This window comes from Mesoplodon bidens, assembly GCF_964165515.1.
Source record: "Mesoplodon bidens genome assembly, chromosome: 10".
NCBI classification, from domain to species: domain Eukaryota; kingdom Metazoa; phylum Chordata; class Mammalia; order Artiodactyla; family Ziphiidae; genus Mesoplodon; species Mesoplodon bidens.
This window is the reverse complement of record NC_138172.1, coordinates 67,688,240-67,715,227: the sequence shown is the minus strand read 5'-3', so window position 1 is coordinate 67,715,227 and position 26,988 is coordinate 67,688,240. Positions and strand designations below refer to the sequence as shown.

Genomic DNA, 26,988 nt, shown 5'->3' with positions numbered 1-26,988 from the left:
CTCACCACTTTGGCCCCTACCAAAACTCTGAAGTTCCCTTTTATTCTTTTCTGAGTTCCATTTTGCTACTTTCTGTTCCTATCATGATCTGGACCCAGACTACCTGTCAAAGGACTCAAAAAACATGTCATTGCATCCAAAGTGTACAAAATTTGAATACATTCTCCTCAAAAGTAACTAAGTAGGGACTTCCCTGGTGGCCAGTGGTAAAGAATCCACCTTGCAATGCAGGGGGCGAGGGTTAGATCCCTGGTCAGGGAACTAAGATCTCACATGCTGCGAGGCAACTAAGCCCGCGTGCCACAGCTACTGAGCTCACCCACCTCAACTAGAGCCTGCCCGCTGCAAACTACAGAGTCCATGCACCCTGGAGCCTGTGTACCACAACTAGATTAGAGAAAACCTGCCACCCAACTAAGAGCCCGCGTGCTGCAACGGAAGATCCCCACATGCCGCAACTAAGACCTGATGCAGCCAAAAAAATAATAAAAATTAAAAAAAAAAAGTAACTAAGTAAATGTGAAACTTTTTAACTAAAATTATTTTTCATGTATGTTTTGAGAAGTGACTTTTCTTCTTATATATTCAAAATTATGTATTAAAATTTAAAGGGATGGGGCTTCCCTGGTGGCGCAGTGGTTGAGAGTCTGCCTGCCGATGCAGGGGACACAGGTTTGTGCCCCGGTCCGGGAAGATCCCACATGCCGCGGAGCGGCTGGGCCCGTGAGCCATGGCCGCTGAGCCTGCGCGTCCGGAGCCTGTGCTCCGCAACGAGAGAGGCCACAACAGTGAGAGGCCCGTGTACAGCAAAAAAAAAAAAAAAATTAAAGGGAAATATAGTTTACACTTAATAAACATCCAAAATTAATCAAATTTAAATGGTTTTTAGAAATTTTAATTCCATCTTATTAAACACTTTTAGAAAAACTGAACTGTTCTCAAAATAGCATCCAACGAGTTGCCAACATGAAGAATTGCTACCATGCTTCACACGTCATGTCCAGACCTACATATGCACAAGTTTAAGTCATGTGAATTGTTCAATACTGTACAGTGTTCCTCAGCTGCCATGTGCAACTGTTATGAAGACAGTGCTGATTCATGAGACCCTTCAGAACATGAAAAGAAACAAGTAAATGGACACTTTGTTATGCAATTATCTGTCATATCCATGCAACCTGAGAGGAGAGATATGAGAACTGCATTTACCTTTTCTTTCACTTAAAAGCTTCTGCTGCTCAAATCTTCCCCGCAGCTCCAAAGCAGGGTCCATCTCTGGCATTGGCCGAAGCTCAGCCGACACGCCTCCCACAGGCCGGTGCAGGAATCTTTGTTCTGAGAACAGTGGGCAAGAGATGTCGAGCAGTGTTCCCTGAGGCCTGAGCAGTGTTAGAACGGGGATGTTTACGTTTACAGCCTGCTGAGTGCCAGGCACCCTGTGTTTCTTGGCATGGATTTGTTTGGGGGTGGACATTCTCCAGAACCCTCTGAAGGGCGGTTCTTAGGCAGGGTCGCTCTTGTCCTGGTCGAGGGGACCCCACTGCTCCATGGTGCCGAATTCTTTGCTGCTTGGAAACATTTGGCATAAGCTTTGCCTTTTACCTGAAACATTCTCTTTCCTAGTCTTTTTTTTTTTTTTTTTTTTTTTTTTTTTTTTTTTTTTCTTTTTTGCGGTATGCGGGCCTCTCACTGTTGTGGCCTCTCCCGTTGCGGAGCACAGGCTCCGGATGCGCAGGCCCATCGGCCATGGCTCACGGGCCCAGCCGCTCCGCGGCATATGGGATCCTCCCAGACCGGGGCACGAACCCGTATCCCCTGCATCGGCAGGCGGACTCTCAACCACTGCGCCACCAGGGAGGCCCTCTTTCCTAGTCTTTGAAATCCTTCAGGTCTCAGTTTAAAAATTCACTTCTCAGACAGCCTCATCTGTTCTCTATATCCAGACTGCCCCCACACTGTGCTATTCTCATGGAACCCAGTTCTTTCCCTCTTAGAATTTATTACAATTAATAATAATGAGAGCATTATAACTACTTTGTTTATTTATGGCTTTACCATCTGTCTTTCTCACAAGAATGGAAGCTCCATGAGGGCAGGAACCACATCTTTTTGTCCATCACTGTATAACCAGTACTGTTTGGCACAGAGTCAGTGCCCAGGAAATACCTGTTGACTGACTCTCAGCTGTGAGTTTCCTTACCTTTCATATCAGGGTTTTAGTGTCTGCCTTAAAAATATCATCATGAGGGTGGAGAGAGAATGGAAACAAGGGCCTCACACACGGTAGGTGGTCAATAAATGCTATTATGATTATTACACATTCAGAGTCAGATGAGGACCAAAGAATCTTGGAGGTTGGGACTTGAGGGCTATTTAGGGTTGGATGGGTTTCATGGAATAGGGATTCCAGGAGGGAACAGCTTGAACAAAGGCATGAAGGAGAGAAAGTATAAAGGAAATAAGTAAACCTATGGGGCTGGATGGAGAGTAGGGTATGAGACAGCCCTGTAGTTAGAAAGGCAGACTGGGGCCAGATCAGGGAGAGCCTTGAATGCCAACTCAGCACACTTAAACTTGATCGTAGGGACCCAATGACGATTTTTGAGCAAAGGTGTCAACAGAAGAAGTGGTATTTTAGGAAGATTAATTACGGCACATCTGAATCAGGTGGACCAAGGAAGTGGCGAAAGGCAAAAAGACTGTTTCATTCAAATTCCATCTCTAATCGTTTCGACTGTATAAAATATAAAAGGGTTAAGAACAAAAGCTCTGACAGGAGACAGAGCTGGTTACCATCTGGCTGATACTGAGCAGGTCACTTCACCTCCCTGGGCCTCAGTTTCTCCACCTATAAAATGGAGATAATAATATCTACCTTGCCTATCTCACTGGACTCTTGTCCAGTGAAAATCACATGAAATAAGGAATTCCCTGGTAGTCCAGTGGTTAGGACTCAGCGCCTTCACTGCTGAGGCCCAGGTTCAATCTCTGCTCCGGGAACTAAGATCCCACAAGCCGCTCAGCCAAAAAAAAGAAAAACTGTGCTCATTAATTCACTCATGAAAAAAACGAACCCCAATCATGTGTCAAGTTGTGCTGTAAATGCTGAGGAGACAGAGATGAAGCTGAAGTGCTCCAAAAAGGAGCACATAATTACCAATTTTTGAGCGCTCACTGTATGCAGCTTTCCATCTGTCATCTCACTTAATCTGCACAACATCCCTACTAGGTCAGTGCTTTATCAAACCCACTTTATAAATGAGGAAATGGAGGCCCAGAGAGGTTAAATCTGTCACCCAAGGACATTCACCTCTTAAGCGGCAGAGCTTAGAGCCTGGGCTCAGGACTGACCCATGCCTGACACAGCTGCCTCCCTCCTAGTTCTAGACCCTTGAATACATCTGCCTGTTTCCAACCTCTAGGTCTCTATCTTGCTATTCCCTTTCCAGGTATAGCCCATCCCACTTTATTTTTTTTCCTTTTCTTCTTTTTTCTTTTCTTTAATTTTTTTTTTTTTTTTTTTTGGCTGCAGAACTCCCCTCACCTTTTTTTTTTTTTTTTTTTTTGCGGTACGTGGGCCTCTCACTGTTGTGGCCTCTCCCATTGCGGAGCACAGGCTCCGGACGTGCAGTCTCAGCGGCCATGGCTCACAGGCCCAGCCGCTCCGCGGCATGTGGGATCCTCCCAGACCGGGGCACGAACCCGTGTCCCCTGCATCGGCAGGCGGACTCTGAACCACTGCGCCACCAGGGAAGCCCTCCCCTCACCTTTTTGAGTTTCAAGTTTTAGATCAGGTTTCAGAAAGCCTCTAGGACCCCCAATAGGGCTCCTCTTCTGGGCTTCCTCTGCACTTAGCCAAACCTCTCCCATGATATTAATCACATCAACACTACATCCCTTGTCTCTAAACTCTTAAAAAAGCATGTTCCTGGGAATTCCCTGGTGGTCCAATGGTTAAGCCTCCACGTTCTCACTGCTGAGGGCCCGGGCTTGATCCCTGGTTGGGGAACTGAGATCCCATGAGCTGCAAGGTGAGCCAGAAAAAAAAAAAAAGTTCCTTATCAGTAAAAAGATATTTAGGTGGACACCCAGAATATAGGCATGTTTCTTTATAAAGTATATACACATGCATCTATCAATCCATATACATTAAATATTAGTAAATCCTAGTTTTTATTTTTTTAATGAAAAAGAAAGATAAATACAGGATCTGATGTCATATTTTCTTCCCATGCCCCATTTACCACCAACAAATTATCAATACAAATCAGCATCTCTAAGCCAAAGCTCAGGGCACGGGAGGACCTGGTACAGTGATGCCATCCTTCAGGCCGCTGAGGATCTGAGTTTTCAGCCTCTTCCCTCAGTGGGCCAGGCAGGGGGGTGGGTTCGGGGCACGAGCACCTCCCACGGTGCTGCCACCCTCTTGAGCCAGCAGGAGGTGGGGGTGAAGCTGAGCCCGGATTAGCTGGGGCCAGGGGGGAAGCTTCTAGGGCTGCAGGGTGGCCAGAGCAGGGACTGTGGATAGGCGCAGGCACCATGCCACTGCAGGACGACACCCTCCGAGAGGTGTGGACCTCAGACAGGTCTGGAAAGCCCTCACCTCATCCTACCTGAACCCTGGTGGGGGGGCCAGATGGAGGGTTTGGGGAGGGGCAGGAAAAGGGGAGGGAGACAGACCGATTCCTTTGCTACCCTCAGCGGACATGAGGAGGAAGGCCAGAGCCCGGAGGTCCAGCAGCGCACCAAGCAGGTATGTCACCCCTGCTTGGAGAAGAGACAGAAAGAGCCCCCCACACAGCGTAGGGGGTCTGAGAGTGGGGAGGGTCCCCCTCAGCAGCCTCTGGGGCTTGTTGCTTCCCTGGAAGTTTTTGTTTTGTTTTGTTTTTGCACGAAGGGGCTGTTTGGGAGTATGGGGTGTCCAAGGGAGGAACTTGGGCTTTGGGGCATTGGAGGTGGCCGTGGTACACGGGAGGGGGTCATCCTTCCTCACCCCAGGAAGGGGCGCAGTTCCCCTCCCGATAATCTGCGGTTATTTCTGGCGGCTCAAGGGATTAGAGAGTGATAGACAGCCCTCAGAGCCCCCCTTTCCTTCCCCTCCCTCCTCTTGACCCCCACTCTGCAGCGACAGAAGTTGAGGAAGAAGAAGACAGAAGCCCCAGAGTCCCCCTGCCCCTCCAAGCCCCGGAGACCTGGAGGCGTGCGGAAGGCTGGGCCCCGGGGCGCCCCCCAGGGTGAGGGTCACGGGAGGGAAGGACCGCAGGCGAGGGTGTCCTTGAGTCTGGGAACCCTCCCTGGGAGCAGGGGCGTGGGAGGGGGGGTAACTGGACGGGGAAGCGGCGGAGCGGGCTTGGGGTTGAGCTGGGGGGTAGGAGGAGTGTAGGGATGATGAAAGCTGGGAGAGGGGTGTCCAAGGTGGAAACAGAGCCCAAGGGAGACCCCAGGGTGAGGAGCCTGAGGGGGAGTGGGCGCCGTTGGAGGTCCCGCCTGACCCGCGCATCTCGGCTCAGCGGGACGGAGGAGGAGCCCGCGGGAGGAGCCCTCGCGGGAGCCCGCCGAGGCCCGGGAGCTGCAGACTGTCTACGCCAAGTTCCTCAGGGACCCCGAGGCCAAGAAGCGCGACCCCCGGGAGACCTTCCTGGTAGCCCGCGCCCCAGACGCGGAGGACGGTGAGAGAGCGCCAGAAGGAAGGGGGCGTCTGGAGAGGAGGAGGGAAGGGGCTGGACAGGAACAGCAGATGGAGAGAGGCAGACAACTCGGAAAAACCGCGTCCACGTCCCTGGCTTCGTCTTTGAGCCAGGAAAACCTTTATTCTCGTGTCCTTGTCCCATCGTCGGGAGGGGGAAACCGAGGCACATTGAGGTTAAGAGTTTTGCCTTAAACTGCAGCTTCCCTGGTGGTCCGGTGGGTAAGACTCCACCCTCCCAATGCAGGGGGCCCAGGTTCCATCCCTGGTCGAGGAAATAGATCCCACATGCATGCCGCAACTAAAGACCCCCGCAATGCCACAAGGAAGATCCTGCGTGCTGCAACTAAGACCCGGCACAGCCAAAAAAGTTTTTTAATAAATAAATATATAAAAAAATTAAAAAACAAAAAAAACCTGCAGCTAGGGGCCGGAGGTAGCTCAGACGGGTCTGGCTAGAAGTTTGAAACAGCAACAAACCAGGACAGGGAGAAGCAGAGTGGGAAAAGCAGTGCAGGTGTCTTTTAGAAGGGGCAGAGAAGGGAAAACTGAAAGACCCCAGGAGAGTGTGTGAAGAGCTGAGGGTCCCAGAGAGAGAGAGGAAGGACCTGCAGAGAAGGGCGTTTTCCCAGAACAGGATTGCCAAGCCCCCAGCATCCCCCCAACGCCAGCTCTCTCTCCTGACTTGTAGACCTTGGAAGACCCTGGGGTCACCCCCTTTGAGGAAGGTGCCGAAACTCCTTTCTTCCTCCTGTTTCTGTTCCAGAAGGGGAGCCTCCTACCCCCAGCTCCTTCACCACCTCCCAGCAATCTGGAAGGACTGGGCTCCCCACATAATGGGGCCCACCCCAGCCCCCGTTATGAGCAGTTTTTACCTGCAGGGGAGGAGGAGGAGGAGGAGGAGGAGGAGGAGGAAGAGGACAAGGAGGAGAAGGAAAAGAAAGAGAAAATCCGTCTGCCTCCCAAGAAGCCCCCCAAAGAGAAGGCTTCTGCAGACATCAAGGAGAGGAAGGCCAAGGCTCAGGGTCCAAAGGGTGGGTGTTGAGGGTCCAGAGGGGGCAAAGACACACAAAACTAGCCCTACCCCTGAGGGGCCTGGTGTCTCATGGATACGCAGGAGTTGAGACATCAAAAAGCTCCCGGGGGGCTTCCCTGGTGGCGCAGTGGTTGAGAGTCCGCCTGCCGATGCAGGGGACACGGGTTCGTGCCCCGGTCCGGGAAGATCCCACGTGCCGCGGAGCGGCTGGGCCCGTGAGCCATGGCTGCTGAGCCTGCGCGTCCGGAGCCTGTGCTCCGCAACGGGAGAGACCACAGCAGTGAGAGGCCCGCATACCGCAAAAAAAAAAAAAAAAAAAAAAAAAAAAAAAAAAAAGCTCCCGGGCGCCTGGACCCAAGAGTTTTTCCCTTTGGTGGCTTCTTCCCTCCGATGGTCCTTAAATCAATATGTGCTCCCTCCACCATCCCCCCAGCCCCCCCCCGCCCAGGGTGCTCTGTAAGCCAGGGAGGGCAGAGGATTTTAGTTTTCTTTGTGATTTTTTTTAACTCCAGAGGTATTATTTTTATGGTTTTTACAAAAGTATCAAAGCGATTATAGTAAAAGATCAATCAGTGGGGCTTCCCTGGTGGCGCAGTGGTTGAGAGTCCGCCTGCCGATGCAGGGGACACGGGTTCGTGCCCCTATCCCGGAGGATCCCACATGCCGCGGAGCGGCTGGGCCCGCGAGCCATGGCCGCGGAGCCTGTGTGTCCGGAGCCTGTGCTCCGCAACGGGAGAGGCCGCAGCGGTGAGAGGCCCGCGTACAGCAAAAGAAAAAAAAAAAAAAAAAAAAAAAACTCAATCAGTGAATAAATGCTGTGATAGCTCCCTGGCTGGGGCACCTTGCCCCATGGGTACTGGGGTCTGGTCTGCGTGTGGACACGTAGCTAAGACCTCGGGCCTCTCTGAGGGGCGGGGAGGACTGTCTGTAGCACTGACCACAGGAGGTTTACTGGAGGAGACGGGGTGGGAGCTGGGATTCAGAGGCTCAGCTAGGAGGCCTGGCATTCATCCATTCATTCATTCATTAACTACTTATGAAACTCCTGGTGTTCATCCAGTCCTTTTTGGACTCAGGGTTAAAAACAAGACAAGCAGAAGGTGCTGTGGGCCTCCCTGGGGACTGAAGGAACAATGAGTGGGTTGGAAGGTGGCTCTTCTTTGTCTAACTCCCACCCTCCATTTCCAGAGGACCTTGGAAGCCCCGTCCCCCCACTGAAACCTCTGCGGATTAAGAAGAAGGAGGCATCAGCAGGGGAAGGGACCAAGATAAGAAAGATGAAGAAGAAAGGTGAGCCTGGTCTGCGGAGGAACAAGGGACTCTGGGTGAGGCGGGGGGTGTGACCTCTTCACATCCACACACACAGGGTCCGGGGAGGCCGACAAGGACAGCTCAGTGAGCCCGACCAGAGTGAGGAAGAAGACACCGGCAGCCATGTTTCTGGTTGGGGGCGATGACCCTGGGGAAAAAGCTCTGAAGAAGAAAGGTGGGTGGCAGTGGCCTCTGGTGTCAGGACATCCAGAGGCAGTCATGGGTGTGGAAGGAGGGATGCAGCATAAGGTGAGGAGTAGGGGTTCTAAAGTCAAAGACTTGGTATATGTATGGATTATTCGCTTTGCTGTATAGCAGAAACTGACACAGCAGTGTAAAGCAACTATACTCCAATAAAAAAACATAATAAAGTCAGAAGACTGAGGGCGTCTTGACCCCCACTTTAATAGCTGTGTGGCCTCAGGCAGTGTCTTAGCTTTTTTGAGGCTATTACTTTCTTTTCTTTTCTTTTTTTAATTTAGTTATTTTATTTATTTATTATTTTTGGCTGCATTGGGTCTTCGTTGCTGCGCGCAGGCTTTCTCTAGTTGTGGCGAGCGGGGGCTGCTCTTCGTTGCGGTGCGCAGGCTTCTCATTGCTGTGGCTTCTCTTGTTGCGGAGCACGGGCTCTAGGCGCGCAGGCTTCAGTAGTTGTGGCTCGCGGGCTCTAGAGCGCAGGCTCAGTAGTTGTGGTGCACGGGCTTGGCTGTTCCGCGGCATGTGGGATCTTCCCAGACCAGGGCTCGAACCTGTGTCCCCTACATTGGCAGGCGGATTCTTAACCACTGCGCCACCAGGGAAGCCCTATTACTTTCTGATAATAGTGAAAGGGGGTTGGTCTCTTGTGGTTGTGGGAGGGGTCCAAGTGAGGCGTGGGTGTTGGACGTACCTTGCAAAACAGGATGGGTTCTGCCAGGGTAAGGGGTTAACAGACTTGCTCCCCTACAATGCTCAGGCACTCCCAAAGGCTCAGAAGAGGAGAAGGAGGAGGAGGAGGAAGAGGTGGCAGCTGTGGTGACCAAGAACAGCAATCAGAAGGGCAAAGCAAAAGGAAAAGGCAAAAAGGTTGGAGCCCAGACGGGAGAGGGTGAGGTCCCTCCAGGGAGCAGTGGCAGGGGTCTGGGCTTGGGGGACCTGAGTGTGGGACCTCGTGGGCTGGGACCATGGAGTCACTTGGGATTAGAATCTTAGCTGCCTCTCTGGTGACAGGATATGAGGACAAAGGGAACCAGGTTTGTGAGAACAGAAGAGGCAGTTGTGGGGTCACCAGGCTGGGACTGGCCACCCGGGGGCCTTATGTCACCCGCTCTGAGCCCTCCCCGCTGCAGCCTAACTATCAGACACAGCTGGAGATGCTCTCATGGCCCCCACATGAGAGTCACACATTTTCTGTACCAGGGAGGTGGAGCACAGGCAGACAGACACATGCATGCACATCCCTGGGCACACTGACTGACTGACAGCCAGCTGTAGTTGAGCTATTACTTTTTATTATTATTATTATTATTTTTGCGGTATGCGGGCCTCTCACTGTTGTGGCCTCTCCCGTTGCGGAGCACAGGCTCCAGACACGCAGGCTCAGCAGCCATGGCTCACAGGCCTAGCCGCTCTGCGGCATGTGGGATCTTCTTGGACCGGGGCACAAACCCGTGTCCCCTGCATCGGCGGGTGGACTCTCAACCACTGAGCCACCAGGGAAGCCCTATTACTTTTTTAAATTGGGGTATAGTTGCTTTACAATGTTGTGTTAGTTTCTGCTATATAGCAAAGTGAATCAGCTATATGCATAATATATCCCTTCTTTTTTGGATTTCCTTCCCATTTAGGTCACCACAGAGCATTATGTAGAGTTCCCTGTGCTATACAGCAGGTTTTCATTACTTGTCTATTTTATACATATTAGTGTATATATGTCAATCCCAATCTCCCAATTTTTCCCACCTCCCCACCCATCCACCCCGTACTTGAGTTATTAAAATAGTTCCACTCTGCTGCTCTGAGATACTGCTCAGAGTGCTTTGTGCTCTCCCACCCAGGCCCTCCCAACCTTCCAGCATCCAAACTATCCAGCAACCAAAGGGTTAACACTGGCCATCAGAGGCCTCCAGGACCTCTTCCAGTCCTACCAGTGTCCACTTTGTCGGTGCAGTCTCCATGGGCAGAACACGTTGTTAAATATTTCCAATACAGCCCCCACTCACAAACAGGACTCAGGTACCAACATGCACAGGCAGGAGTAAGCGGGAGAGAGAGGTCGAACTGGAGAGAGAAGTGATGAAAGTCTTCGAGAAACAGGTTTCCATGAGTGGAGAGATCATCCTGAGGGCAGGGCCTGGGGGTATCTTAGTTTGTGGGTTTATTCCTTTGTACAGGAGTGGTCAGGTCTTGGGGGACTGATTCACATTAGCCAAGATCACCAGAAACTGATATATAACTGAAAGGCCAGTTTATTGTCTTCCAGAAAGAATATAACTGCAGTACAGCCTTTAATATAGTAGGCCCTTGAAATTCACCTCTGTAAAAATGTTTGAATGAGTCTGGCTTTCCCCACACCACATTCCAAACATAGTCTTGGATTTCCCAAGTTTCTTTTAGAGCAGCCTAGAGCAGAGAAGAGATGCCACTTACCTGGAGGCTAAGGGCCCGCTCCCTAACACCAGCCTCACTTCACACACAGTGCAAACCTTCCCTCAGCAAAAATGGGCAACCTCAGCACATCAGGCCTTCTTAGTGGCTCCCAGACAGCATTTACACCTGAAATGCACACACACAGGTGGCAGTCCCTTGTCTCCCCAGCTGGGAAACTTGGGGTTAGAGTCTTGGTTCCCCCTCTTGTGAGGGACAGAACATGACAGCAAAGGGCACGAGGTTTGTAAGAACAGAAGGGGCAATGGTAGGGTGGTCACTAGGCCACCCTAGGGCCTAATGCAACCACATAGTTATTAAAAGTTTTTCAAAGAGCAAAATGAGCTTATTTATTCATTCATTGTATTGACTATGTATTGCTATATAACAACCACCCCAAAACTTAAAACGACAATTTATTTTCTTAATTTCTGTGAGTCAGAAATCTAGGAGTGGCTCAGCAGGGGTAGTTTTGACTCAGGGTCTCCTGTGAGGTTGCAGTCGAGATGTCAGCTGGGGCTGTGGTCGTTCTGAAAGCTTGACTGGAAATGGAGGATCCACTTCTAAAATGGTTCACTGTCATGATTGTTGGCTGGAGGTCTCTCCAGAGGCTGCTTGACTGTCCTTAAGACATGGCAGCCAGCTTGCCCCAGAGCCCAAGAGTGGCCCAAGAGATACAGCAAGGCAGAAGCTGTAATATCTTTTATGACCTAGCCTTAGAAGTGACCGCCCATCACTTCTGCCATATCCTACTGGTCACAAAGACCAATGCTGACACAGTGTGGGAAGGGTCTACACATGGGCGTAAATACCAGGAGGCAGGGAGCATCGGGGGCCATGTTGGAGGTTGGCTGCTACATTCATTGAGTATTTACCGCCTGCTATAATTATAGTGGTAGCTGACACTTCTATAACACCATGTGCTTAGAACACAGCAATCCACACCTTCAGCCTCACCTCAGTTCACCCCCTGAGAGCATCCATATGATGGAAGGTCTTTCTAAAGGCTCTGGGTTTAACAGCATTCAAAGCCCAGCTTCACCTCTTACTATGTGAACTTGGACCAGTTATTTAAGCTCTCTGAGCCTCAGCTTCTTCACCTGTATAATGGAACAACTACCTCAGTAGCTACTGATAAGAGGAATGAGTTAATATTTGGAAAGTGCTTAGAATAATTCCTGGCACATTGGTAGACTTTCTATGAGTGTCTGTTAAATATATAAACTAAGGTCTGTCCCAGGTATCCACCCCAACCCTACATACTTCTCCGATGAAAAAACTGAGTCACAGTGTGGTTAAAACTTAACAACCATGACAGACAGTTAGTGGTGGAACCAGGATTTGAACCCAGGCTGTCTGGCTCCAGAGCCTGGGCTCTTAACCACAAGCTAAACAAAATAGTAATAGAGCACAAAGCTCCCCAGAGCCTCCTAACACGGCCTGGTGAGCTGCTGGGGAAGGGGCCGGCTGCACTCTTAACAGCCTCTGTTCTCTCCCCAAACAGAAAACGGTGAGTTGTCCTGCCTGCCCTGCCTGCATCCCGGCACTGGGGACCTGCTGAGGGCCGGGAAGCTAGTGCTCTGGGGCTGATGCACCTTCTGCCCCCACCCAGAAGGAGGAGAGGGCCCCATCCCCACCCGTGGAAGTGGACGAACCCCAGGAGTTTGTGCTTCGGCCTGCCCCCCAGGGCCAGACGGTCCGCTGCCGGCTGACCCGGGACAAGAAGGGCATGGACCGGGGCCTGTATCCCTCCTACTTCCTGCACCTGGACACAGAGAAGAAGGTGGGTCGGAGAGAGGTGGCAGCCAGTGGGACGGAGAGTGGAGGGGCCAGGACCCAGACTGAGGGAGAGTCTAGAGCCAAAGTGCGGTGGGGGGAGGGCTGCGGGGCAAATGGGCCTTCTCTTTCCCCGGGTGCACCTCCTTCCTCCAGCGCATCTCTGTGAACCCTCTCCCCAGGTGTTCCTCCTGGCTGGCAGGAAACGGAAACGGAGCAAGACAGCCAATTACCTCATCTCCAGTGACCCCACCAATCTGTCCCGAGGAGGGGAGAATTTCATCGGGAAGCTGAGGTGGGGCTGGGAATCTCAGTGGCCAGTCACCTCTGTGCCTGGCAGAGTGCCCACCACATCGGACACTCTGGAATTGTCCCCTGGCCCGGGGCTTCTCACACTTTGACAGGCATAGATCACTTGTGGGTCTTGTTAAAATGATTCAGTGGGGGGAGTTCCCTGGTGGCTTAGTAGTTAGGATTCTGGGCTTTCACTGCCGTGGCCCAGGTTCCATCCCTGGTCTGTGGAACTGAGATCCTGCAAGCTGCAGGGTGAGCTCCCTGCGCCCCCCCTACCCCCCCCCCCAAAAAAAAAGGTTCAGTGGGTCTGGGCAAGGAGTGAGGTTCTGCATTTCTAAGAAGCACCCAGGTGATGCCCACACTGCTGGTCCAGAGACCTCACTTGGAGTAGGACATAAGGTCCATGGGACAGGGATTATGCCTGTCTTGTTCATGGTTGAATTCCTAGCACGTGGCACATAGTAACTATTCAATAAATATTTACCAACTGAACGAACAAATAAATATTCAGCACCTACGCTGTGCTATGTCTCTCCATATAGCTCATGTAATCCTCACCACAAATCTGAGAGGTGAAGGGAAAGTGAACCCCCGAGTCAGGCCTTATTTCTTTAATTTATTTATTTAACAAACACTTATGAAAGGCCTACCTATGTGTTAGGTGTATTTCTAAGTAGCTTCCAAATATGAATCCATTCAATCCTCTTATCAACCAAATGGGGTAAATACTGTTATCATGCCCATTTTACAGATGGGGAAGTTGAGACTAAGAGTTTAAGTAACTTGCCTGGGGTCATACAGCTAGTAAGAGATGGAGCTGAGATTTGAAAGCTGCCCAGTCTCCTTCTAGATCCAGCTTTTAAAAAGACTTCATGGTAGGGCTTACCTGGTGGCGCAGTGGTTGAGAGTCCGCCTGCCGATGCAGGGGATACGGGTTCGTGCCCCGGTCCGGGAAGATCCCACATGCCGCGGAGCGGCTGGGTCCGTGAGCCATGGCCGCTGAGCCTGCGTGTCCGGAGCCTGTGCTCCGCAACGGGAGAGACCACAACAGTGAGAGGCCCGCGTACCGCAAAAAAAAAAAAAAGAGACTTCATGGCGGAAGCCAGGGGCAGGGGACCTGAATTGCTCCGGTCCTAATACACACCCGTGCTTGAGGTAGGAAGCTCTCAAAGCTTGGCTGTGAGGAAGGGTCTGGGAGGAGGGGTGTGGACCCTCCTCAGCCCCGCCCCCAGCTCCACCCTGCTTGCAGGTCCAACCTCCTGGGGAACCGCTTTACCGTCTTTGACAATGGGCAGAACCCGCACCGCGGAGGCAGCACGGATGTGGGGAGCCTTCGGCAGGAGCTGGCGGCTGTGATCTATGTGAGAGTCCCACCTGTCCCCCGCGGCAGGCAGGCCCCTCCTCTCGCCGGGGCCGGCCTAACGCGCATCTCCCTCCCAGGAAACCAACGTGCTGGGCTTCCGAGGTCCCCGGCGCATGACGGTCATCATTCCCGGCATGAATTCGGACAAGGAGAGGGTCCCCATTCGGCCCCGCAATGTGAGCCCCGCACCTCCCTGAAGCCCTTCCCAGAGGGTCCTGCTCCGTACTGACCTGCTTGTAACCCACTCTTAGGAAGCTGGGGGGCGGGGGCGGGGGCTCGGCCTGCCCAGTACCCAAACCCCTGAGCACACCCATCACCCTGTCACAAATCACCCTGTCACCCCATCACCCTGTCACAAATTCATTCTGGCAACTTGTGGAATGAATTCAATTCGGGGGTTTTTCACTGAATTCACCGAAACAAGCACAATAGGGATTGTTTTGTTTTGCTTTGTTTTTTTTCAGTTTACATCAAATCACTCATTCATATATTCATTCAACACACACACATTGAGTGCCAAGTATTAGTCTAGGCAACTGGAGACATCAGTGGACAAAACAAAGATCTGCACTCATGAAGCGGGCATTCTAGTGGAGGGAGGCAGACAGTAGACAATAATTGTGATAAATAAGTAAATTGTGTAGTATGTTAGAAGGTGATAAGTACTTGTGGGGAAAAAAGAAAAAGTTGAACAAGGGAAAGGAGATGAGGGGTGTGTGTGTGTGTGTGTGTGTGTGTGTGTGTGTGTAGGTTTCAATTTAAATACAGTGGTCAGAGTGAGCCTCACTGAGAAGATGAAATTTGAAGGAGGTGAGGCGCAAGCCTGCAAATAGCTGGGGAAAGAACATTCAGGCAGGGGGAAGAGATAGTGCAAAGGCCCTGAGGCAGGAGTGCCTGGTGGGTTGGAGGAGCAGGTCAGAGAGGTGGCAGTGAGGGGCAGATGAGTCTGTATAACTGGTTTTTACTCAGAGAACAGGAAGCTATAGCAGGGTTTTGAGGAAAGGAGTGATATGATTGACATATTTTAAAAAGCAAGGGTTGTTTGTTTTGTGTGTGTGTGTGTGAAGGGTAGGGTAAGATGGAGAAATGGCTTGGAGAGAGGTGGCCTCCTTCAGTGTGTCAGGCCCACGCTCTGCTCCTTAGCACTGCAAGCTGGGTGAGCCCAGGATTTCAGAGACCGATGACTGGCATGGACACTCACAGTGATGTCACTTTACTCATTTGCAATGAAAAAGAATACTCCCATCAGCTGATCACACATCCCTCCCTGCTGGAAAGACACTGTAATCAGAGGCCTGGCCAACCCATGGGGCACGAGCCCTGGGAGGCTCCGGTCTTTAAGAGCTTGTGGGTTCCACAGTTGCTCCTTCCGTCCTGGAATAAACACATAAATCCTCCAGAGGCAGTGCCTCCCATGTGTGTTTGGGCTTGGTAAGAACTACCCAGTGCTGCTTTGTGTATCTCTTCATCATCTTACAGTTCATTCATTCCACAATCATTTATTAAAGCCAGGCACTGAAGATCCAAAATCAACACAAGAGTTACCATCAAAACAATATCTGATATTTATTGAGCATTTACTCTGTGCCAGGAACTGATCTAAATAACACTTCATGCACTATTAATCATTTAATCTTCACAAAACCCTGTTGTGAGGGAAACTGAGACACAGAGCCATTAGTCAAATACTGTGCATGCTGTTAGGGTATCTAATTCTGTCCATAACAGTGCAGTGGGAGAAATGGTAAGAGCAAGGTGTTATGGAAGCTCAGAGCTGACATCTAAATCAGACATGGGGTCAGGAAGGCTTCTTGGAGGACACGATCTTGAGTGGACTCATTCTAAGTCATCAACATGAACAGGTGACAAAGAAACTAAGGAAAGAAATATCTCAAAAGCACCATCATACAGACACTGCTCCTTCCTTCCAGAAACTCTTCCAGGACATTTTATTTTAACTACTCTTTACCTATACATCTCTCCAAGCTCAACTGTGAGCTCCTTGTAAGTCCTAGAATAGCTGGTTCATCCTTGTAATAGGTGCCAGTATATACGGCCGTTCCTAAGACCCCCTTGGGCACCAATGGCATCGAGCACCTCCTGTGTGCCAGATGCTACTTTCCACTTTCCAACCCTCCACTTTGGCATCCCACAGCAAAGCCCATTCTCACAGATACACAACCTGCCCGTAAGGATGCCACAGAGACCGCGCATGCACTCAAGGATACCCTGCATGGACGTTGACACCCAGGCTGCACACAGACAAGGGCATGCACACGTCCCCAGCCACCCCTTCATCACCAGTCCTGAGATATCTCAGCCACCCCTAACTGTCCTCTCCCTAATACTGCCCCACCCGTGGCACCCCAGGCCAGCGACGGGCTGCTGGTGCGCTGGCAGAACAAGACACTGGAGAGCCTCATCGAGCTACACAACAAGCCCCCCATCTGGAATGATGACAGTGGCTCCTACACCCTCAACTTCCAAGGCCGAGTCACCCAGGCCTCGGTCAAGAACTTCCAGATTGTCCACGCCGATGACCGTGAGTATCTGAGGACCCAAGCCAGGCTATTCCCCACCACCTCCATGACCTCAACCCTTACTCAAGTCTTTCCCCCACCCTCCCATCTCTCTCTCTCCCTTTCCCTCTCTCTCTATATAACACACACACACACACACACACACACACACACACGCACACACACATATACTGGAGTGGAGCTGTCCTTTATCTCTGGAGCCAGAACATTCAGGAAGGTCACTCTCTCCTGCGGGGGCATTGACATTGTGCTCCCAGGAGCCTTATATATTCCAAGCAGTTGTCCTGGGGCTCACTGTTCCAGGCCGTCTTTCTAGCACTGACTAGAGCCTGGGGTAGATATTGGGGTATTCTGGGTAAGACTGTGTTGAAGGGACAGTTACGCTGCTGGAGCTTAAAAAACACTGATAGGGAGTTCCCTGGCGGTCCAGTGGTTGGGACTCAGCACTTCCACTGCCGTGGCCCTGAGTTCAATCCCTGGTCAGGGAATTAAGACCCCGCAAGCTGATACTGCAAGCCACGTGACACGTCCAAATAATAATAATAATAAATAAAAATTTTAAAATAAAAAAGACTGATAGACCAGCCCCCATGTGGCCAAGAAGGATGCTGAGGCTCAGAGAGGGCAGCGCATTATCCAAAGTCTCTCAGCAACTCCAGGCGGTTACCCTGGCCCTCAAAATTTATTTCATAAACACTTACACAGTGCTTTCTATGGACCAGGCACTGTTCTCAGGACTTCACAGATACTGAATCATTAAATCTTTTCAGGAATTCCCTGGCGGTCCAGTGGTTAGGATTCTGTGTTTTCACTGCCAAGGGCACGGGTTCAATCCCTGGTCGGGGAACTAAGATCTCTGCAAGCTGCGCCGCCGAAAAAAAAATTAAATCTTTTCAACAGCCCTGTGAGGAAGGTATTATTATTGTCCCTGTTTGGCAGAGGAGAAAACCGAGGCACAGAGAAGTTAAGTAACTTATACATATAGCTTGTGAGAGGCAGAGGTGGGATTAGAACCCAGGTAGTCTGGCTCCAGTGCCCAACCCCATGAGGATGGTTGCCTTTTAGGAGTAGGAAACATAAATCAAGCATTTCTATTGTTCTCTCTCCAGTGAGGTCAAAGGCCTGCCCTCAAAGAGTTAGGGAAACAAAATGTACCTTGAACACAATTAAGTAAAAATGTCCCCTGTTACAAGCCTTGGGGAGAGGTCCCCACTAGGATGAAGGGGTTTGGATATGGAAAGGTATCTCCCAGGGACTTTCCAGGTTCCCAGGATTGGTTAACATTGAGTGAGTTCCCTACCCCCACTCCATCCTAGGGATGTGCCCCCTGTGTCACCTGTCCTGAGGCCTTGAAAAACCGCTCTCCAGATCACATTTCTGGTGGAGCCTGGTCGGCCGAGGTTGGGGGTATTTTTAGCAACATCCTGTCCCTATGGATGCTGGGGGAGGTGTTGGGATTAAGGCTGGAAACCTGGGCCAGATATGGGATGGGGGCTGAGGGGGCCACTGGATAAGGAAGGGAACCATGAGGCTGGCGGTCTAAGACAGGACATGGGGTCTGGGGGTGGGAAGAAGGAATGGGGCAAAGACCACAGAGGCGTTGGAAAGGAAGGATTCTAGGCTTAAGGAAGTTTGACCGGTTTCTCTAAGTGCGGGCTGGTCATATGCATAGCCCTGGGCAGCAGAAGGTAAGGCAGGGTCGCCGCCCTCAGGGGCTTACAGTGGCTGGTAAAGCTGCAGGCAAGTGGGGCTTGCTGGGCGAGTTAAGAGGGTGGATGGACGGTGGGGTGGATAACTGAGACGTGGCTAAGGACTGGGGCCCCAATACAAGAGTGGGGGACTTCCCTCAATGTTGAGGGCACTGTCTGCCAGGAGGGAGAACCCAAGAGGTCTCGGGCCGGCCCCCCCACCCCGTCTGTGTCCATAGCCGACTACATCGTGCTGCAGTTCGGCCGCGTGGCCGAGGACGCCTTCACCCTAGACTACCGGTACCCGCTGTGCGCCCTGCAGGCCTTCGCCATTGCCCTCTCCAGTTTCGACGGGAAGCTGGCCTGCGAGTGACCCTAGTAGTCCTCAGCGCCCCCCAGGGTTGGGGAAAGGATTCACTTTGGAGGCTTGAACGGTCCCTTCACCAGAGTCCCCACTGAAGACTCCTCCCTTGTCGGGGGCTGACCCCGCTGTCTCCGGGTGATCTCCATCCACTGCCCAGCCTGGCACAGGCCGAGACAGGGGAGGAGCTCACACGGCGGGTCGGACGGAGATGAAGAACATCTGGAGTTGGAGCGGCACATCTGGTCGCGGAGCTAGCCTGCGCCGCTTCACCACCACCCCCGCCCGGCGCCCCAGTCACTTCCTGTCCAGGAGCAGTAGTCAGTGTTGTTTTAACCCCCTCTGGGACCGTACTAGGGCTCCAAGGAGGGGGGCGGGCTCCGAGGAGGGGGTAGGTGATGGGGAACGAAAACCGGGTACCCACATCCCCAATAAAGCTGCGTCCTAGGCCAAGAGGAGCAGTGGTTCTTCAGCGCGTGCGGAGAAAGAGGCGGCGGGAGGGGTCCGGAGCGCGGGAGAGGTCCGGAGGGCGGGCTGGAGGCCTCCCTTCCCCACCCCCCACCCCTCTCAGGCCCCGGGCGCTACCGCGTCCCCTCCCACGCGCCCATCGTGGGTCCTACCGAAACTCGGCTGGCTCGCGATGTCGAGACGCCCCCCGCGGGGGCCCCGGGGAGCCGGGCCGAGAGGGAGGGCCCCGGAGGTCCGGGAAGAGGGGGAAAGGGAGAAATTCGAGAAACAAGCCTCTCGGGGAGAACCAGACAAACCGGGTTCGGGCAGGGCGGGCGCAGCCTCCAGGGCGGGGCCGGGTCTGGGGCCCGAGGAGTAAGGGGGCGGGCCCTCGGTCGGGAGAAGGCGCTCCGCCTCGGCCGCTCGGGACTCGGGTAGGGGGTAGGGAGACCCGAAGACCGTGCGCCCCGGCTCCGCCGGGCTCCTAGTGACGCGGCACCCGGGCCCCTGCACCGACGGGAGTCCAGCCCCCGAGGTGGGAGCTCCGCCCTCGGCCCCGCCCAGGCCGGAGCCCCAAATTCCGGCGGGGGACTGGGGAGGTAGAGTAGGGCAAAGGGAGGTTGAGAGCGCCGCTCCGGCGGGCGAGGAACGGGGCGCCCGGGCGCGGAGAGGCCGGGGGCCGCCTGGGGTCCCGAAGCGTCAGGGTGGGCAGCCCAAGCGCGGTCGGGGGCGGCCCCGCGCGGCCCCGCCCCTCCAGGCCGGTGCCCGCCCCCGTGCGCGCCCCGCCCCCTCCTTCCCCGCAGCCCCCACCCCCAGTCCCGGCTCCTCAACACAAACTTTCCGTCCCGCTCGCTCCCTCCTCCGCGCCCGGCGCCTCCCGCTCCAGCCCGGCTCATTCCGCACATTCCGGTCAGCCCCCTCCCCACGACCCCCCTTCCCCGGCCCCCCTCTTCGCTCCCTCGGGCCCGGCGGAGCCGCCCGGCCGGAGCGCCCCCGCGAGATCGGACCAGGTAAGCCGGGCGGACGCCGGGAGGAGGCCCTGCTGGGAGAGGTGGTTTGGTTGGTTGGTTCTGGGTTAGGGGGGCACTCGAGGGGGGCTGGTTCCCAGAGCTATTGTCCAGCCTGAGCCGGAGCCCCGGATCTGGGTGCCGGGAAGTTTAGAGGAAAGGGGGAGAAGCCCTCCGGGAAGCCCCGCCCACCCCTCCCACCCCACCCCCATCCCACCCCCCCGCGACCCGGACGAGTTGTTCGGGGGGAGGTCGGGGAGCCGGGAGCTTGGCCCCGGTGCCATCGCCTGGCCCAACGTACGCCTTTGGGGTGTCGAGGTCGCGGTCTGGGGGCCCGCACGGTCTGGGGGGCCTGCCACCGGGGAGCTCCCAGTCCCGGGCCCCGCCGCCCTTTGGACTCCCAGCTGGCGCTCTCTCGGAGCCCGCTGGGCCCCAGCTCCACGCAGGCCTCGGGCCCGGCCTCCCGGCGCCCAGGCCGGCTCCTGCGCGCGGTGCCCGCAGCCGCGCCGGATCGTGGAGGGTGTCCGGCAGCAAAGCTGCGCGCCCCGGGCGTGTGCCCCCTGAGGGGCAGGGGCTTAAGTTCCCTCCAGTCTGCCGCCTGCGTCGGGGTGGAGTTTTCGGAGTTCCAGCCCTGAGCTCTGTGAGCCTGGCTCTAAAGGGGGCTGGATTTGGGGCCTTCTCGTGGCCACGCTTCCTCAGAGCCCTTGTTTAGACTTTAGAGGGTTTGAAGGCCGCTTGTCTCCTCTAACCCTAACCCCCCAACACCACCCCCACCATTGTCTGTCGTGCCCTTTACTCCTGCCTGGGGAAGGAAGGCCGGGAGTGCCTGTCTGCGTCTGGTTTCCAGCTTAGCCAGGCCGCACGGCAGTGTCATGGAGACCCCACTGTGTCACCTTTCCAGGAGAGGGGCCCTGATCCAGGGCTGAGAGGTTCTTTCTGAACAAGGGGGAATGAGGCGCTGGGGTAGGGCTTCTCAGGGGGCACCTCCTTCTGTGTCTTTACTCGCTCCAGGTAGAGGCAGAACCAGGTCAGGCCTGGACTTGTAGCCCAGGAGAGCAGGGGGTGGGGATGGGGGCTGGACACAGCTCAGAGGGGCTGGTGCGAGCCCACGGCGCCTCTGTATATCCGGCCTCCTGCAGCTGATTCTGTGTCCACATGTTCCACCCCAGCGCAGGGGGCCAGGGTGCCTCCTTGGCCAGAATGCTGGGGGCAGCCTGGGGCAAGGAGGGAAATCTAAAGTTGCCAAAAGTTAGAGATTTGGGGGAATTAAGTATTCCTCCCTTCCAGATTCTTGTAGCTCCTTTTCCAAGACCTCCCCCCAGCGGTGCCACCACAGGACATGGTTCTCTGGTCTTTCTGGATCCCTAGGAGATAAACAGATGTATTTTCTAGGACTAAGCTATATGGTGACAGTGACTTCAGGGGCCCTGGATGCCCCCTCGTCAGAGAGAGGCTGGGATCCAATGGGAGTCTCAACCTTGTGGGCCTTCCCACACCACCATTCCCCCAGGGAGGGAATAATAATTAATGCTAATTAGTGCATTTGGGCAAGGGAATGGCTGAGTAGGATGGTCAGTGATTGGCAGGACAGAGGTGTGTGTGTGTGTGTGTGTTTGTGTGTGTGTGTGTGTGTGTGTGTGTGTGTGTGCGCGCGCGCGCGCGTCCTGAGCCCTGCTCCCACCCTCACCCTCAGGTTTGCAGACCTTGGTACATTCTGACAGTTGGGTAAATATTAAAACAAGAAGGAGACCTCTCAAACAGAAGAGGTCAAGAAATTAAGAGATCTGGCCCCAGCTGGGCCTTTAACCAGTTGTGTCATCCTGGTGGGCCTCAGTTTCCCTGTTTGGAATCCATGACTTCTCCCCTCTCTTCCCATCATGGAACCTGAACCTGGTGGGGCCTGGAGAGGTGAGTGGGTGACCCAGTGTTCTAAGAAGAAGGCGAGGGCTAACGAGGGGGTGACTGAGGGCAGCTAAGCCAGGTGAGAGTGGCTGAAAAGGTTACAGCCAGCAGGTGTCAGGGGACAGGAAGGCCGGTGGAGTCCGGGGAGCTGCCCTGGGAGGTGGCAGTGGGGTCTGGCAAGGCTGGGCAGGGTAAATGGTGTTCAGAGGCTGCCTGGATGGCCGACCCCTCTCCTGGATGGCCGACCCCTCTCCCAGACGCCTCTAGGGGCTCAGGGTGGAAGTTGGAAGGGAGTGAAAGCTCCCAGCCCTGTCCACCTCCTCGCTCAGGAAGGGAGAGGTGCCTAGGGGCCGGCTGACAGGGAGGACAGTGGGGGAGGGAGCTGGTGGTGCCAGGCTCCAGGGAGTCAAGAGGGCTCCCAGTGCTGCAGCTTTCTGTGGAGGTGGCCAGGAGGTCGCAGTCTGCTTCCCACGTGGGCGCTGCAGGAGCTGTGGGGTCTGAGAGGTGGCCTTGAGGGTCCAGGTCTCCATGGCCCTCCGGGGCCGCCCTGGGGCGATGGCAGGAGCTTCTCTGCTCAGAGCTGGGGTGGAGGCCAGCAGATCACACTCGGCCCTGTCCCCCGTGGCCTCGCCCTGCCCTCCCCTCCCCCCTGGTGTGCCAGCCTAGGGTGGTCTGCAGGAGAGGCCCTGCCCCTCCAGGGAGGACTCTGGAGGGGAGAGGGCTCTGCCTGTCCGCTCAGGGTCCCACAGGGGACTGGGGGCAGGAGCCAGAGAATTCTGTCGCTCTACGAATCCCCAAAGCCTCTGCCCCTGAGGTTTCCTAGAGTGCTGATTGCTTCCTGTACTCCCTGCCAGGCCCGACAGGACAGGAAGTGATAGAGGGAAACGAGAGTGCCACTGTGTGTGCCGCTGGATGTGTGTGAGAGAGAAGCCAGTGGAACACTCTGTGTGGGTGACGCTGGGGGGGTGGATGCAGGTGGGGGGAACTGGGTAAAACCAGCATGTGTGTGTGACTGCACGTGAGAGCAACTGTATGCAACATTGTGACTTTGTAACATTCACGTGTGAGAGAAGCTATGATATTCTCAGTGTGTGACTGACACTGCAGGTACACGAGGGAAACTGTGAATGACGTTCTTAGTGTGTGACTGACGCTGCATGTGTGTGTGTTTGTGTGTGTGTGTGAGGCTGTATGGGGGACCTGTGTGTGTGAGGGGCCATCACAAGGGGTACGTTTATGAAAGACACTGTCTGCTTGGCCAGCGGTGTGAGCTCACACTCGTGTCTGGATAGGATTCCGATGCTCCAGGTGTGTGAGGGACACTGCGATTGTGTGATGCTGTGTGTGTCAGAAGCAGAATGAGTGACACTCTGCAAATGAGATGACCTTGGGTTTGTAGAAACTCTGATGGTCTGTGTGTGACTATATATGACACCACGTATGAGAAAAGTTGTCACAACATGGTGTACGTGTGTGTGTAAGGGGGAAACCGTTGTGACGCGGCGGACTATACCCAGTGCAGCAGGCATGTGCTGAGAAGCTGTGGCAACAGCTGAGTGTGAAATCAGGCGTGTGGGTGAGACTGAGCACGAGAAAGAAACTCCACACATGGAGGGACGGTGCTGTTTGTGGGGTGTGACTGAGACTGACTCTGTGGGTGGTCACATCTGAGATGGTTTACGACTGTGGGGCAGTGGGGGTGACATCCTTCAGGACTGTGGCATATATGGCGTGGGATGCCATGTATGATGAATTTGGGTGACCCCAATGCATGTGGTGTCTACGTGGAGGACCACAGAAAGAATGGGACTTCCTTGGTGGTCCAGCAGTTAAGATTCCACACTTCCAGTGCAGGGGGCACAGGTTCGATCCCTGGTCGGGGAACTAAGATTCCACGCGCCATCAGCATGGCCAAAAAAAATACAAGAAAAAAAAAACAAAGAAAGAATGTACTTAATGCTGCTGAAGTGTGCACTTAAAAACAATTAAAATGGTACATTTTTTATTACGTATATTTTATCACAATAAAAGAAGTTAAGAAAAAGAAATAAGGGCGATGCAGGTAACAGTGAATGTGCAGGAGAGTGGCTGTGAAGAGGAGTGTGTGCGTTTGATAGAGAGGAGACGCCCAGGGAAAGCCTGTGTGTTTATAGACGACATTGACATTGTGACCTTCCTGAGGGAGCAACTGACTGAGGGACCAGTGGCAGCTCAGCGGGTGATCCAGAGTCCAAGGGGCCCTCTGACATGTTCACTGAGTTTCACCCCTTGGCTGCATCCCCGCCTCTTCCAGCTTGGATCCCTGGCCTTCCTGGAGTGGGATGAGATGAGGAGACAGGACAGTCTCAGAGTGGGGGTGAAGGGAGGTGTGGGAAGTGGGCCCCTTCTTCCTGCAGGAGGTTTGAGGGCTCTGAGTCTCTTCCCTCCCTCCCTCCCTCCTACACTGCTGGAAGCAGGGGTGACAGTGAGGATGAGCCTTGGAGAGGGAAGCCTGGGGGGCTACCCTGCCCCATCTGCTCCCCGAGGAGCCCGCGCCTTAGGAGAGGGGGTGGGTGGGTGCAGAGACTGGATTCCCAAATTGGAAGCACATTAGTAAGCTGGGGAGGGGTGGGGAGCCCCCCTTCACCTCCCTCCTAGTGGGCTCTGCAAATTGCTTCCTCCTGTAAAAATCTCGACCCTGCTCCAGGGAGGAGGGTACTCCACCTCCAGCCTGGCAGGGTGTGGTCATTTGGCAGGGTCCCTCAGAGGTCCTTGGCCTGCAGGTGGGGGAGGCAGATACCATCCCCATCCCGCCTGCCCTGCTCTCCCATCCCAACCAGAGCACGGCCAGTTCTAGGGTGGGAGCCTCTGGCAGCTGGAGAACAGCTGGCCCGCCGTGGGGGTGGGTGGGGAGGAAGGAGGGAAAAGCAGCGGAGGCGGGGAGGCTCCCTTAGCCCTCATCTACCGCCTGCCGCATCCTCGCCACCACCCCCCCACCCCGGCTGGTCAGCCCAGCCCAGGTTTGGGGGCAGGGCATTCAGGATGAAACTGCTGATTTCACTAAACTTCCCACACTTTGAGTGATGTTTTCACTCAAAGTGAGAGCACTTTGAGGGCTGAAGTCCTGCAGGAGTGGACAGCTGCTGCCCGCTAGACCCAGCACAGTCACCAGGCTCGGTCCGACCTCTCCGCGGGGCTGGTGCCGGGGGAGGGGTGCGGGGTCCAGACACCTGCCTGGACTTGCCTTTTCTGCATCCCCCACCAGGCAGAAGCTCTGGGGGAGCCCAGGTTTCAAGCCCATCCCTCCCCCTACTTGAAAGGCGGTAGAGGGCTGGGTGGTCTGGAGGCTGCGGGGGTGGGGGGGCCTTGGGGGGTGAGGGCCTAGGGCCTCTGCAGCAGCCCCTGCGCTGGCCTCCACCCCTGGAGCTGTCCAGCCAGTTATTCCAGCAGGTCTGGCCCCAGGGTGGGGAGTGGGCAGCAAGGTGCCCCTTATCTCCCTCAGGGCCCTGAGGCCTGCTCACCCAGCCTCCTATCTCCTACCCGGCCACCACCCAGAGGCACCTTCTGACCTCAGAAGGCCCTGGGAGAGGGGAAGCGGGTGTGTGCTGGTCAGATTGAGGATAAAGTTAGAGCAAGAACACAGGAGGTCCTTGGGCTGTGCAATACCAGGGAGACGGGAGGTCGTCCGAGAGGAGGGCTGGGGAGCAGATGGGCCAGGAGTGGGGATGTCCTGGATGTGGCCCTGTTGTGGCTGACCCCAGCCCCCAGCCCCCAGCCGTGGCTCCCCTGGTCACTCCTTCCCCCTAGGTCTGCCCCAGCCTCTGAGTCTTTCCGTCCTTGGCTCTCGCTCGTGCACTCTCTCTCTCTCCTTCTTTTTCTCTCTCACCACCATCTGGTTTTCCCCTCCCTCACTGCCTGACTGTATCTGAGTTTAGTGATTTACCCCCTTCATTTGTGTGTCTCCATCTCCTCCATCTTGGTCTCTGTCTTTCTGTCTCTGTTGGTCATAGTCACTCTCTCCCTCACTCTCTCCCCACTCCCCCGCAGTGTCTGTGGACCTCACTCTCCAGCACACTACCTGTTCCGTATGTCTGTCTCTCTCTGGATCTCTGTCTCTGTCTCTCCCTCTGGGTCTCACTCCGAGATCCCCTCTCTAGGTCTCTTTCTTTTGTCTCTCACTCTGTGACTGTCCCGTCTCTTTTGTCTGTTTTCTTGTCTGTCTGTCTCCTGCTCTCTTCACCCACCCCCAGACTTGCCCACACCGTGTCCCCCTTCCCCTCCTGTCTATCCCAAGCTCCACCCTCTTTGCCCCTCACTTGGGTCTTTTCTACCCCTTCTCCCACCCCACCTGGTGGTGCAGCCCAGCAACGCAGAGGTTCTAGACACCTGGGACAGTGTCAACGAGCAGCTGGGGGGCTGCCACCCCTGTCAACCCCACTCTATAAAGGGCAGATAAGATCCGACGCTGGGCTGGGGCTGCCTTCCCCTGGGGCCTGCCCTCTGACCCCAGGCAGCCCCCTCCACCACGCCTGAGTCCCGCATTGGCCTCAGTCCAGCCCTGCAGCTGGCTGAGGAACCCACAGCCTCCTCCCTGCCCCCAGCCTGAGTCCCAGTGGTTTGGGGTCTAAGGAGAGGAGGATGGCCCACTCTCACCTCTGTCCTCATCCCACAGCAGTAACTCTGGGAAGGCCAGAGCACCCAGTGCAGACTCCTTGCACTGACCTGCTCCTGAGTGATGCGGTAGGACAGAGACCCCAGTTCAGCCCCCAGCGGGGCTCAGCTGCCCGCCTGCCATTGCCCACGGGTGTGCCTCGGTCTGGGGGGTACAAATATTCTTATTGGAGTGTCCACTCGCGCACCCACGCAGCGTACTGCACACACGTGCTCCAGTGCATGGCTGTGTGGGGTGGGGGTCACCTACCGGCCCCTGTGTGGGTGCCTCTCCCCGCAGGGGTGTTCCTGGAAAGTGAGTC

At 54.7% G+C, this 26,988-nt stretch overlaps 2 protein-coding genes and 1 long non-coding RNA gene across 3 annotated transcripts in view; 2 read left to right on the top strand and 1 right to left on the bottom strand.

The window, feature by feature from the left end:
• The window catches only part of LOC308623236, a 133,843-nt gene extending 129,276 nt beyond the window's left edge, over nucleotides 1-4,567 (bottom strand). Inside the window, exon 1 of the long non-coding RNA XR_014016793.1 lies at nucleotides 1,210-4,567. This is a non-coding gene — a long non-coding RNA (uncharacterized lncRNA). The remainder of the gene's footprint in view (nucleotides 1-1,209) is intronic.
• Nucleotides 4,568-4,636: 69 nt separating this feature from the next.
• On the top strand, nucleotides 4,637-19,232 carry TULP1 (TUB like protein 1; the record flags this gene model as incomplete). Its single annotated transcript, XM_081247374.1, has 16 exons — nucleotides 4,637-4,753; nucleotides 5,126-5,198; nucleotides 5,511-5,669; nucleotides 6,568-6,720; nucleotides 7,911-8,012; nucleotides 8,089-8,315; nucleotides 8,444-8,447; nucleotides 8,956-9,201; nucleotides 9,243-9,265; nucleotides 12,163-12,168; nucleotides 12,271-12,441; nucleotides 12,617-12,729; nucleotides 13,978-14,089; nucleotides 14,169-14,267; nucleotides 16,462-16,633; nucleotides 18,559-19,232. The coding sequence occupies 16 exons, from the start codon at nucleotides 4,637-4,639 to the stop codon at nucleotides 18,690-18,692; spliced, it is 1,911 nt and encodes a 636-aa protein (XP_081103500.1). The 3' UTR covers nucleotides 18,693-19,232.
• TEAD3 (TEA domain transcription factor 3) overlaps nucleotides 18,892-26,988 on the top strand; it is a gene marked incomplete at its 5' end in the record, with an annotated part of 23,265 nt that continues 15,168 nt past the window's right edge. Inside the window, 3 exons of the mRNA XM_081247373.1 lie at nucleotides 18,892-19,000; nucleotides 19,252-19,380; nucleotides 19,616-20,137. Of these exons, the coding sequence (XP_081103499.1) occupies nucleotides 18,892-19,000; nucleotides 19,252-19,380; nucleotides 19,616-20,137 (760 nt within the window). The remainder of the gene's footprint in view (nucleotides 19,001-19,251; nucleotides 19,381-19,615; nucleotides 20,138-26,988) is intronic.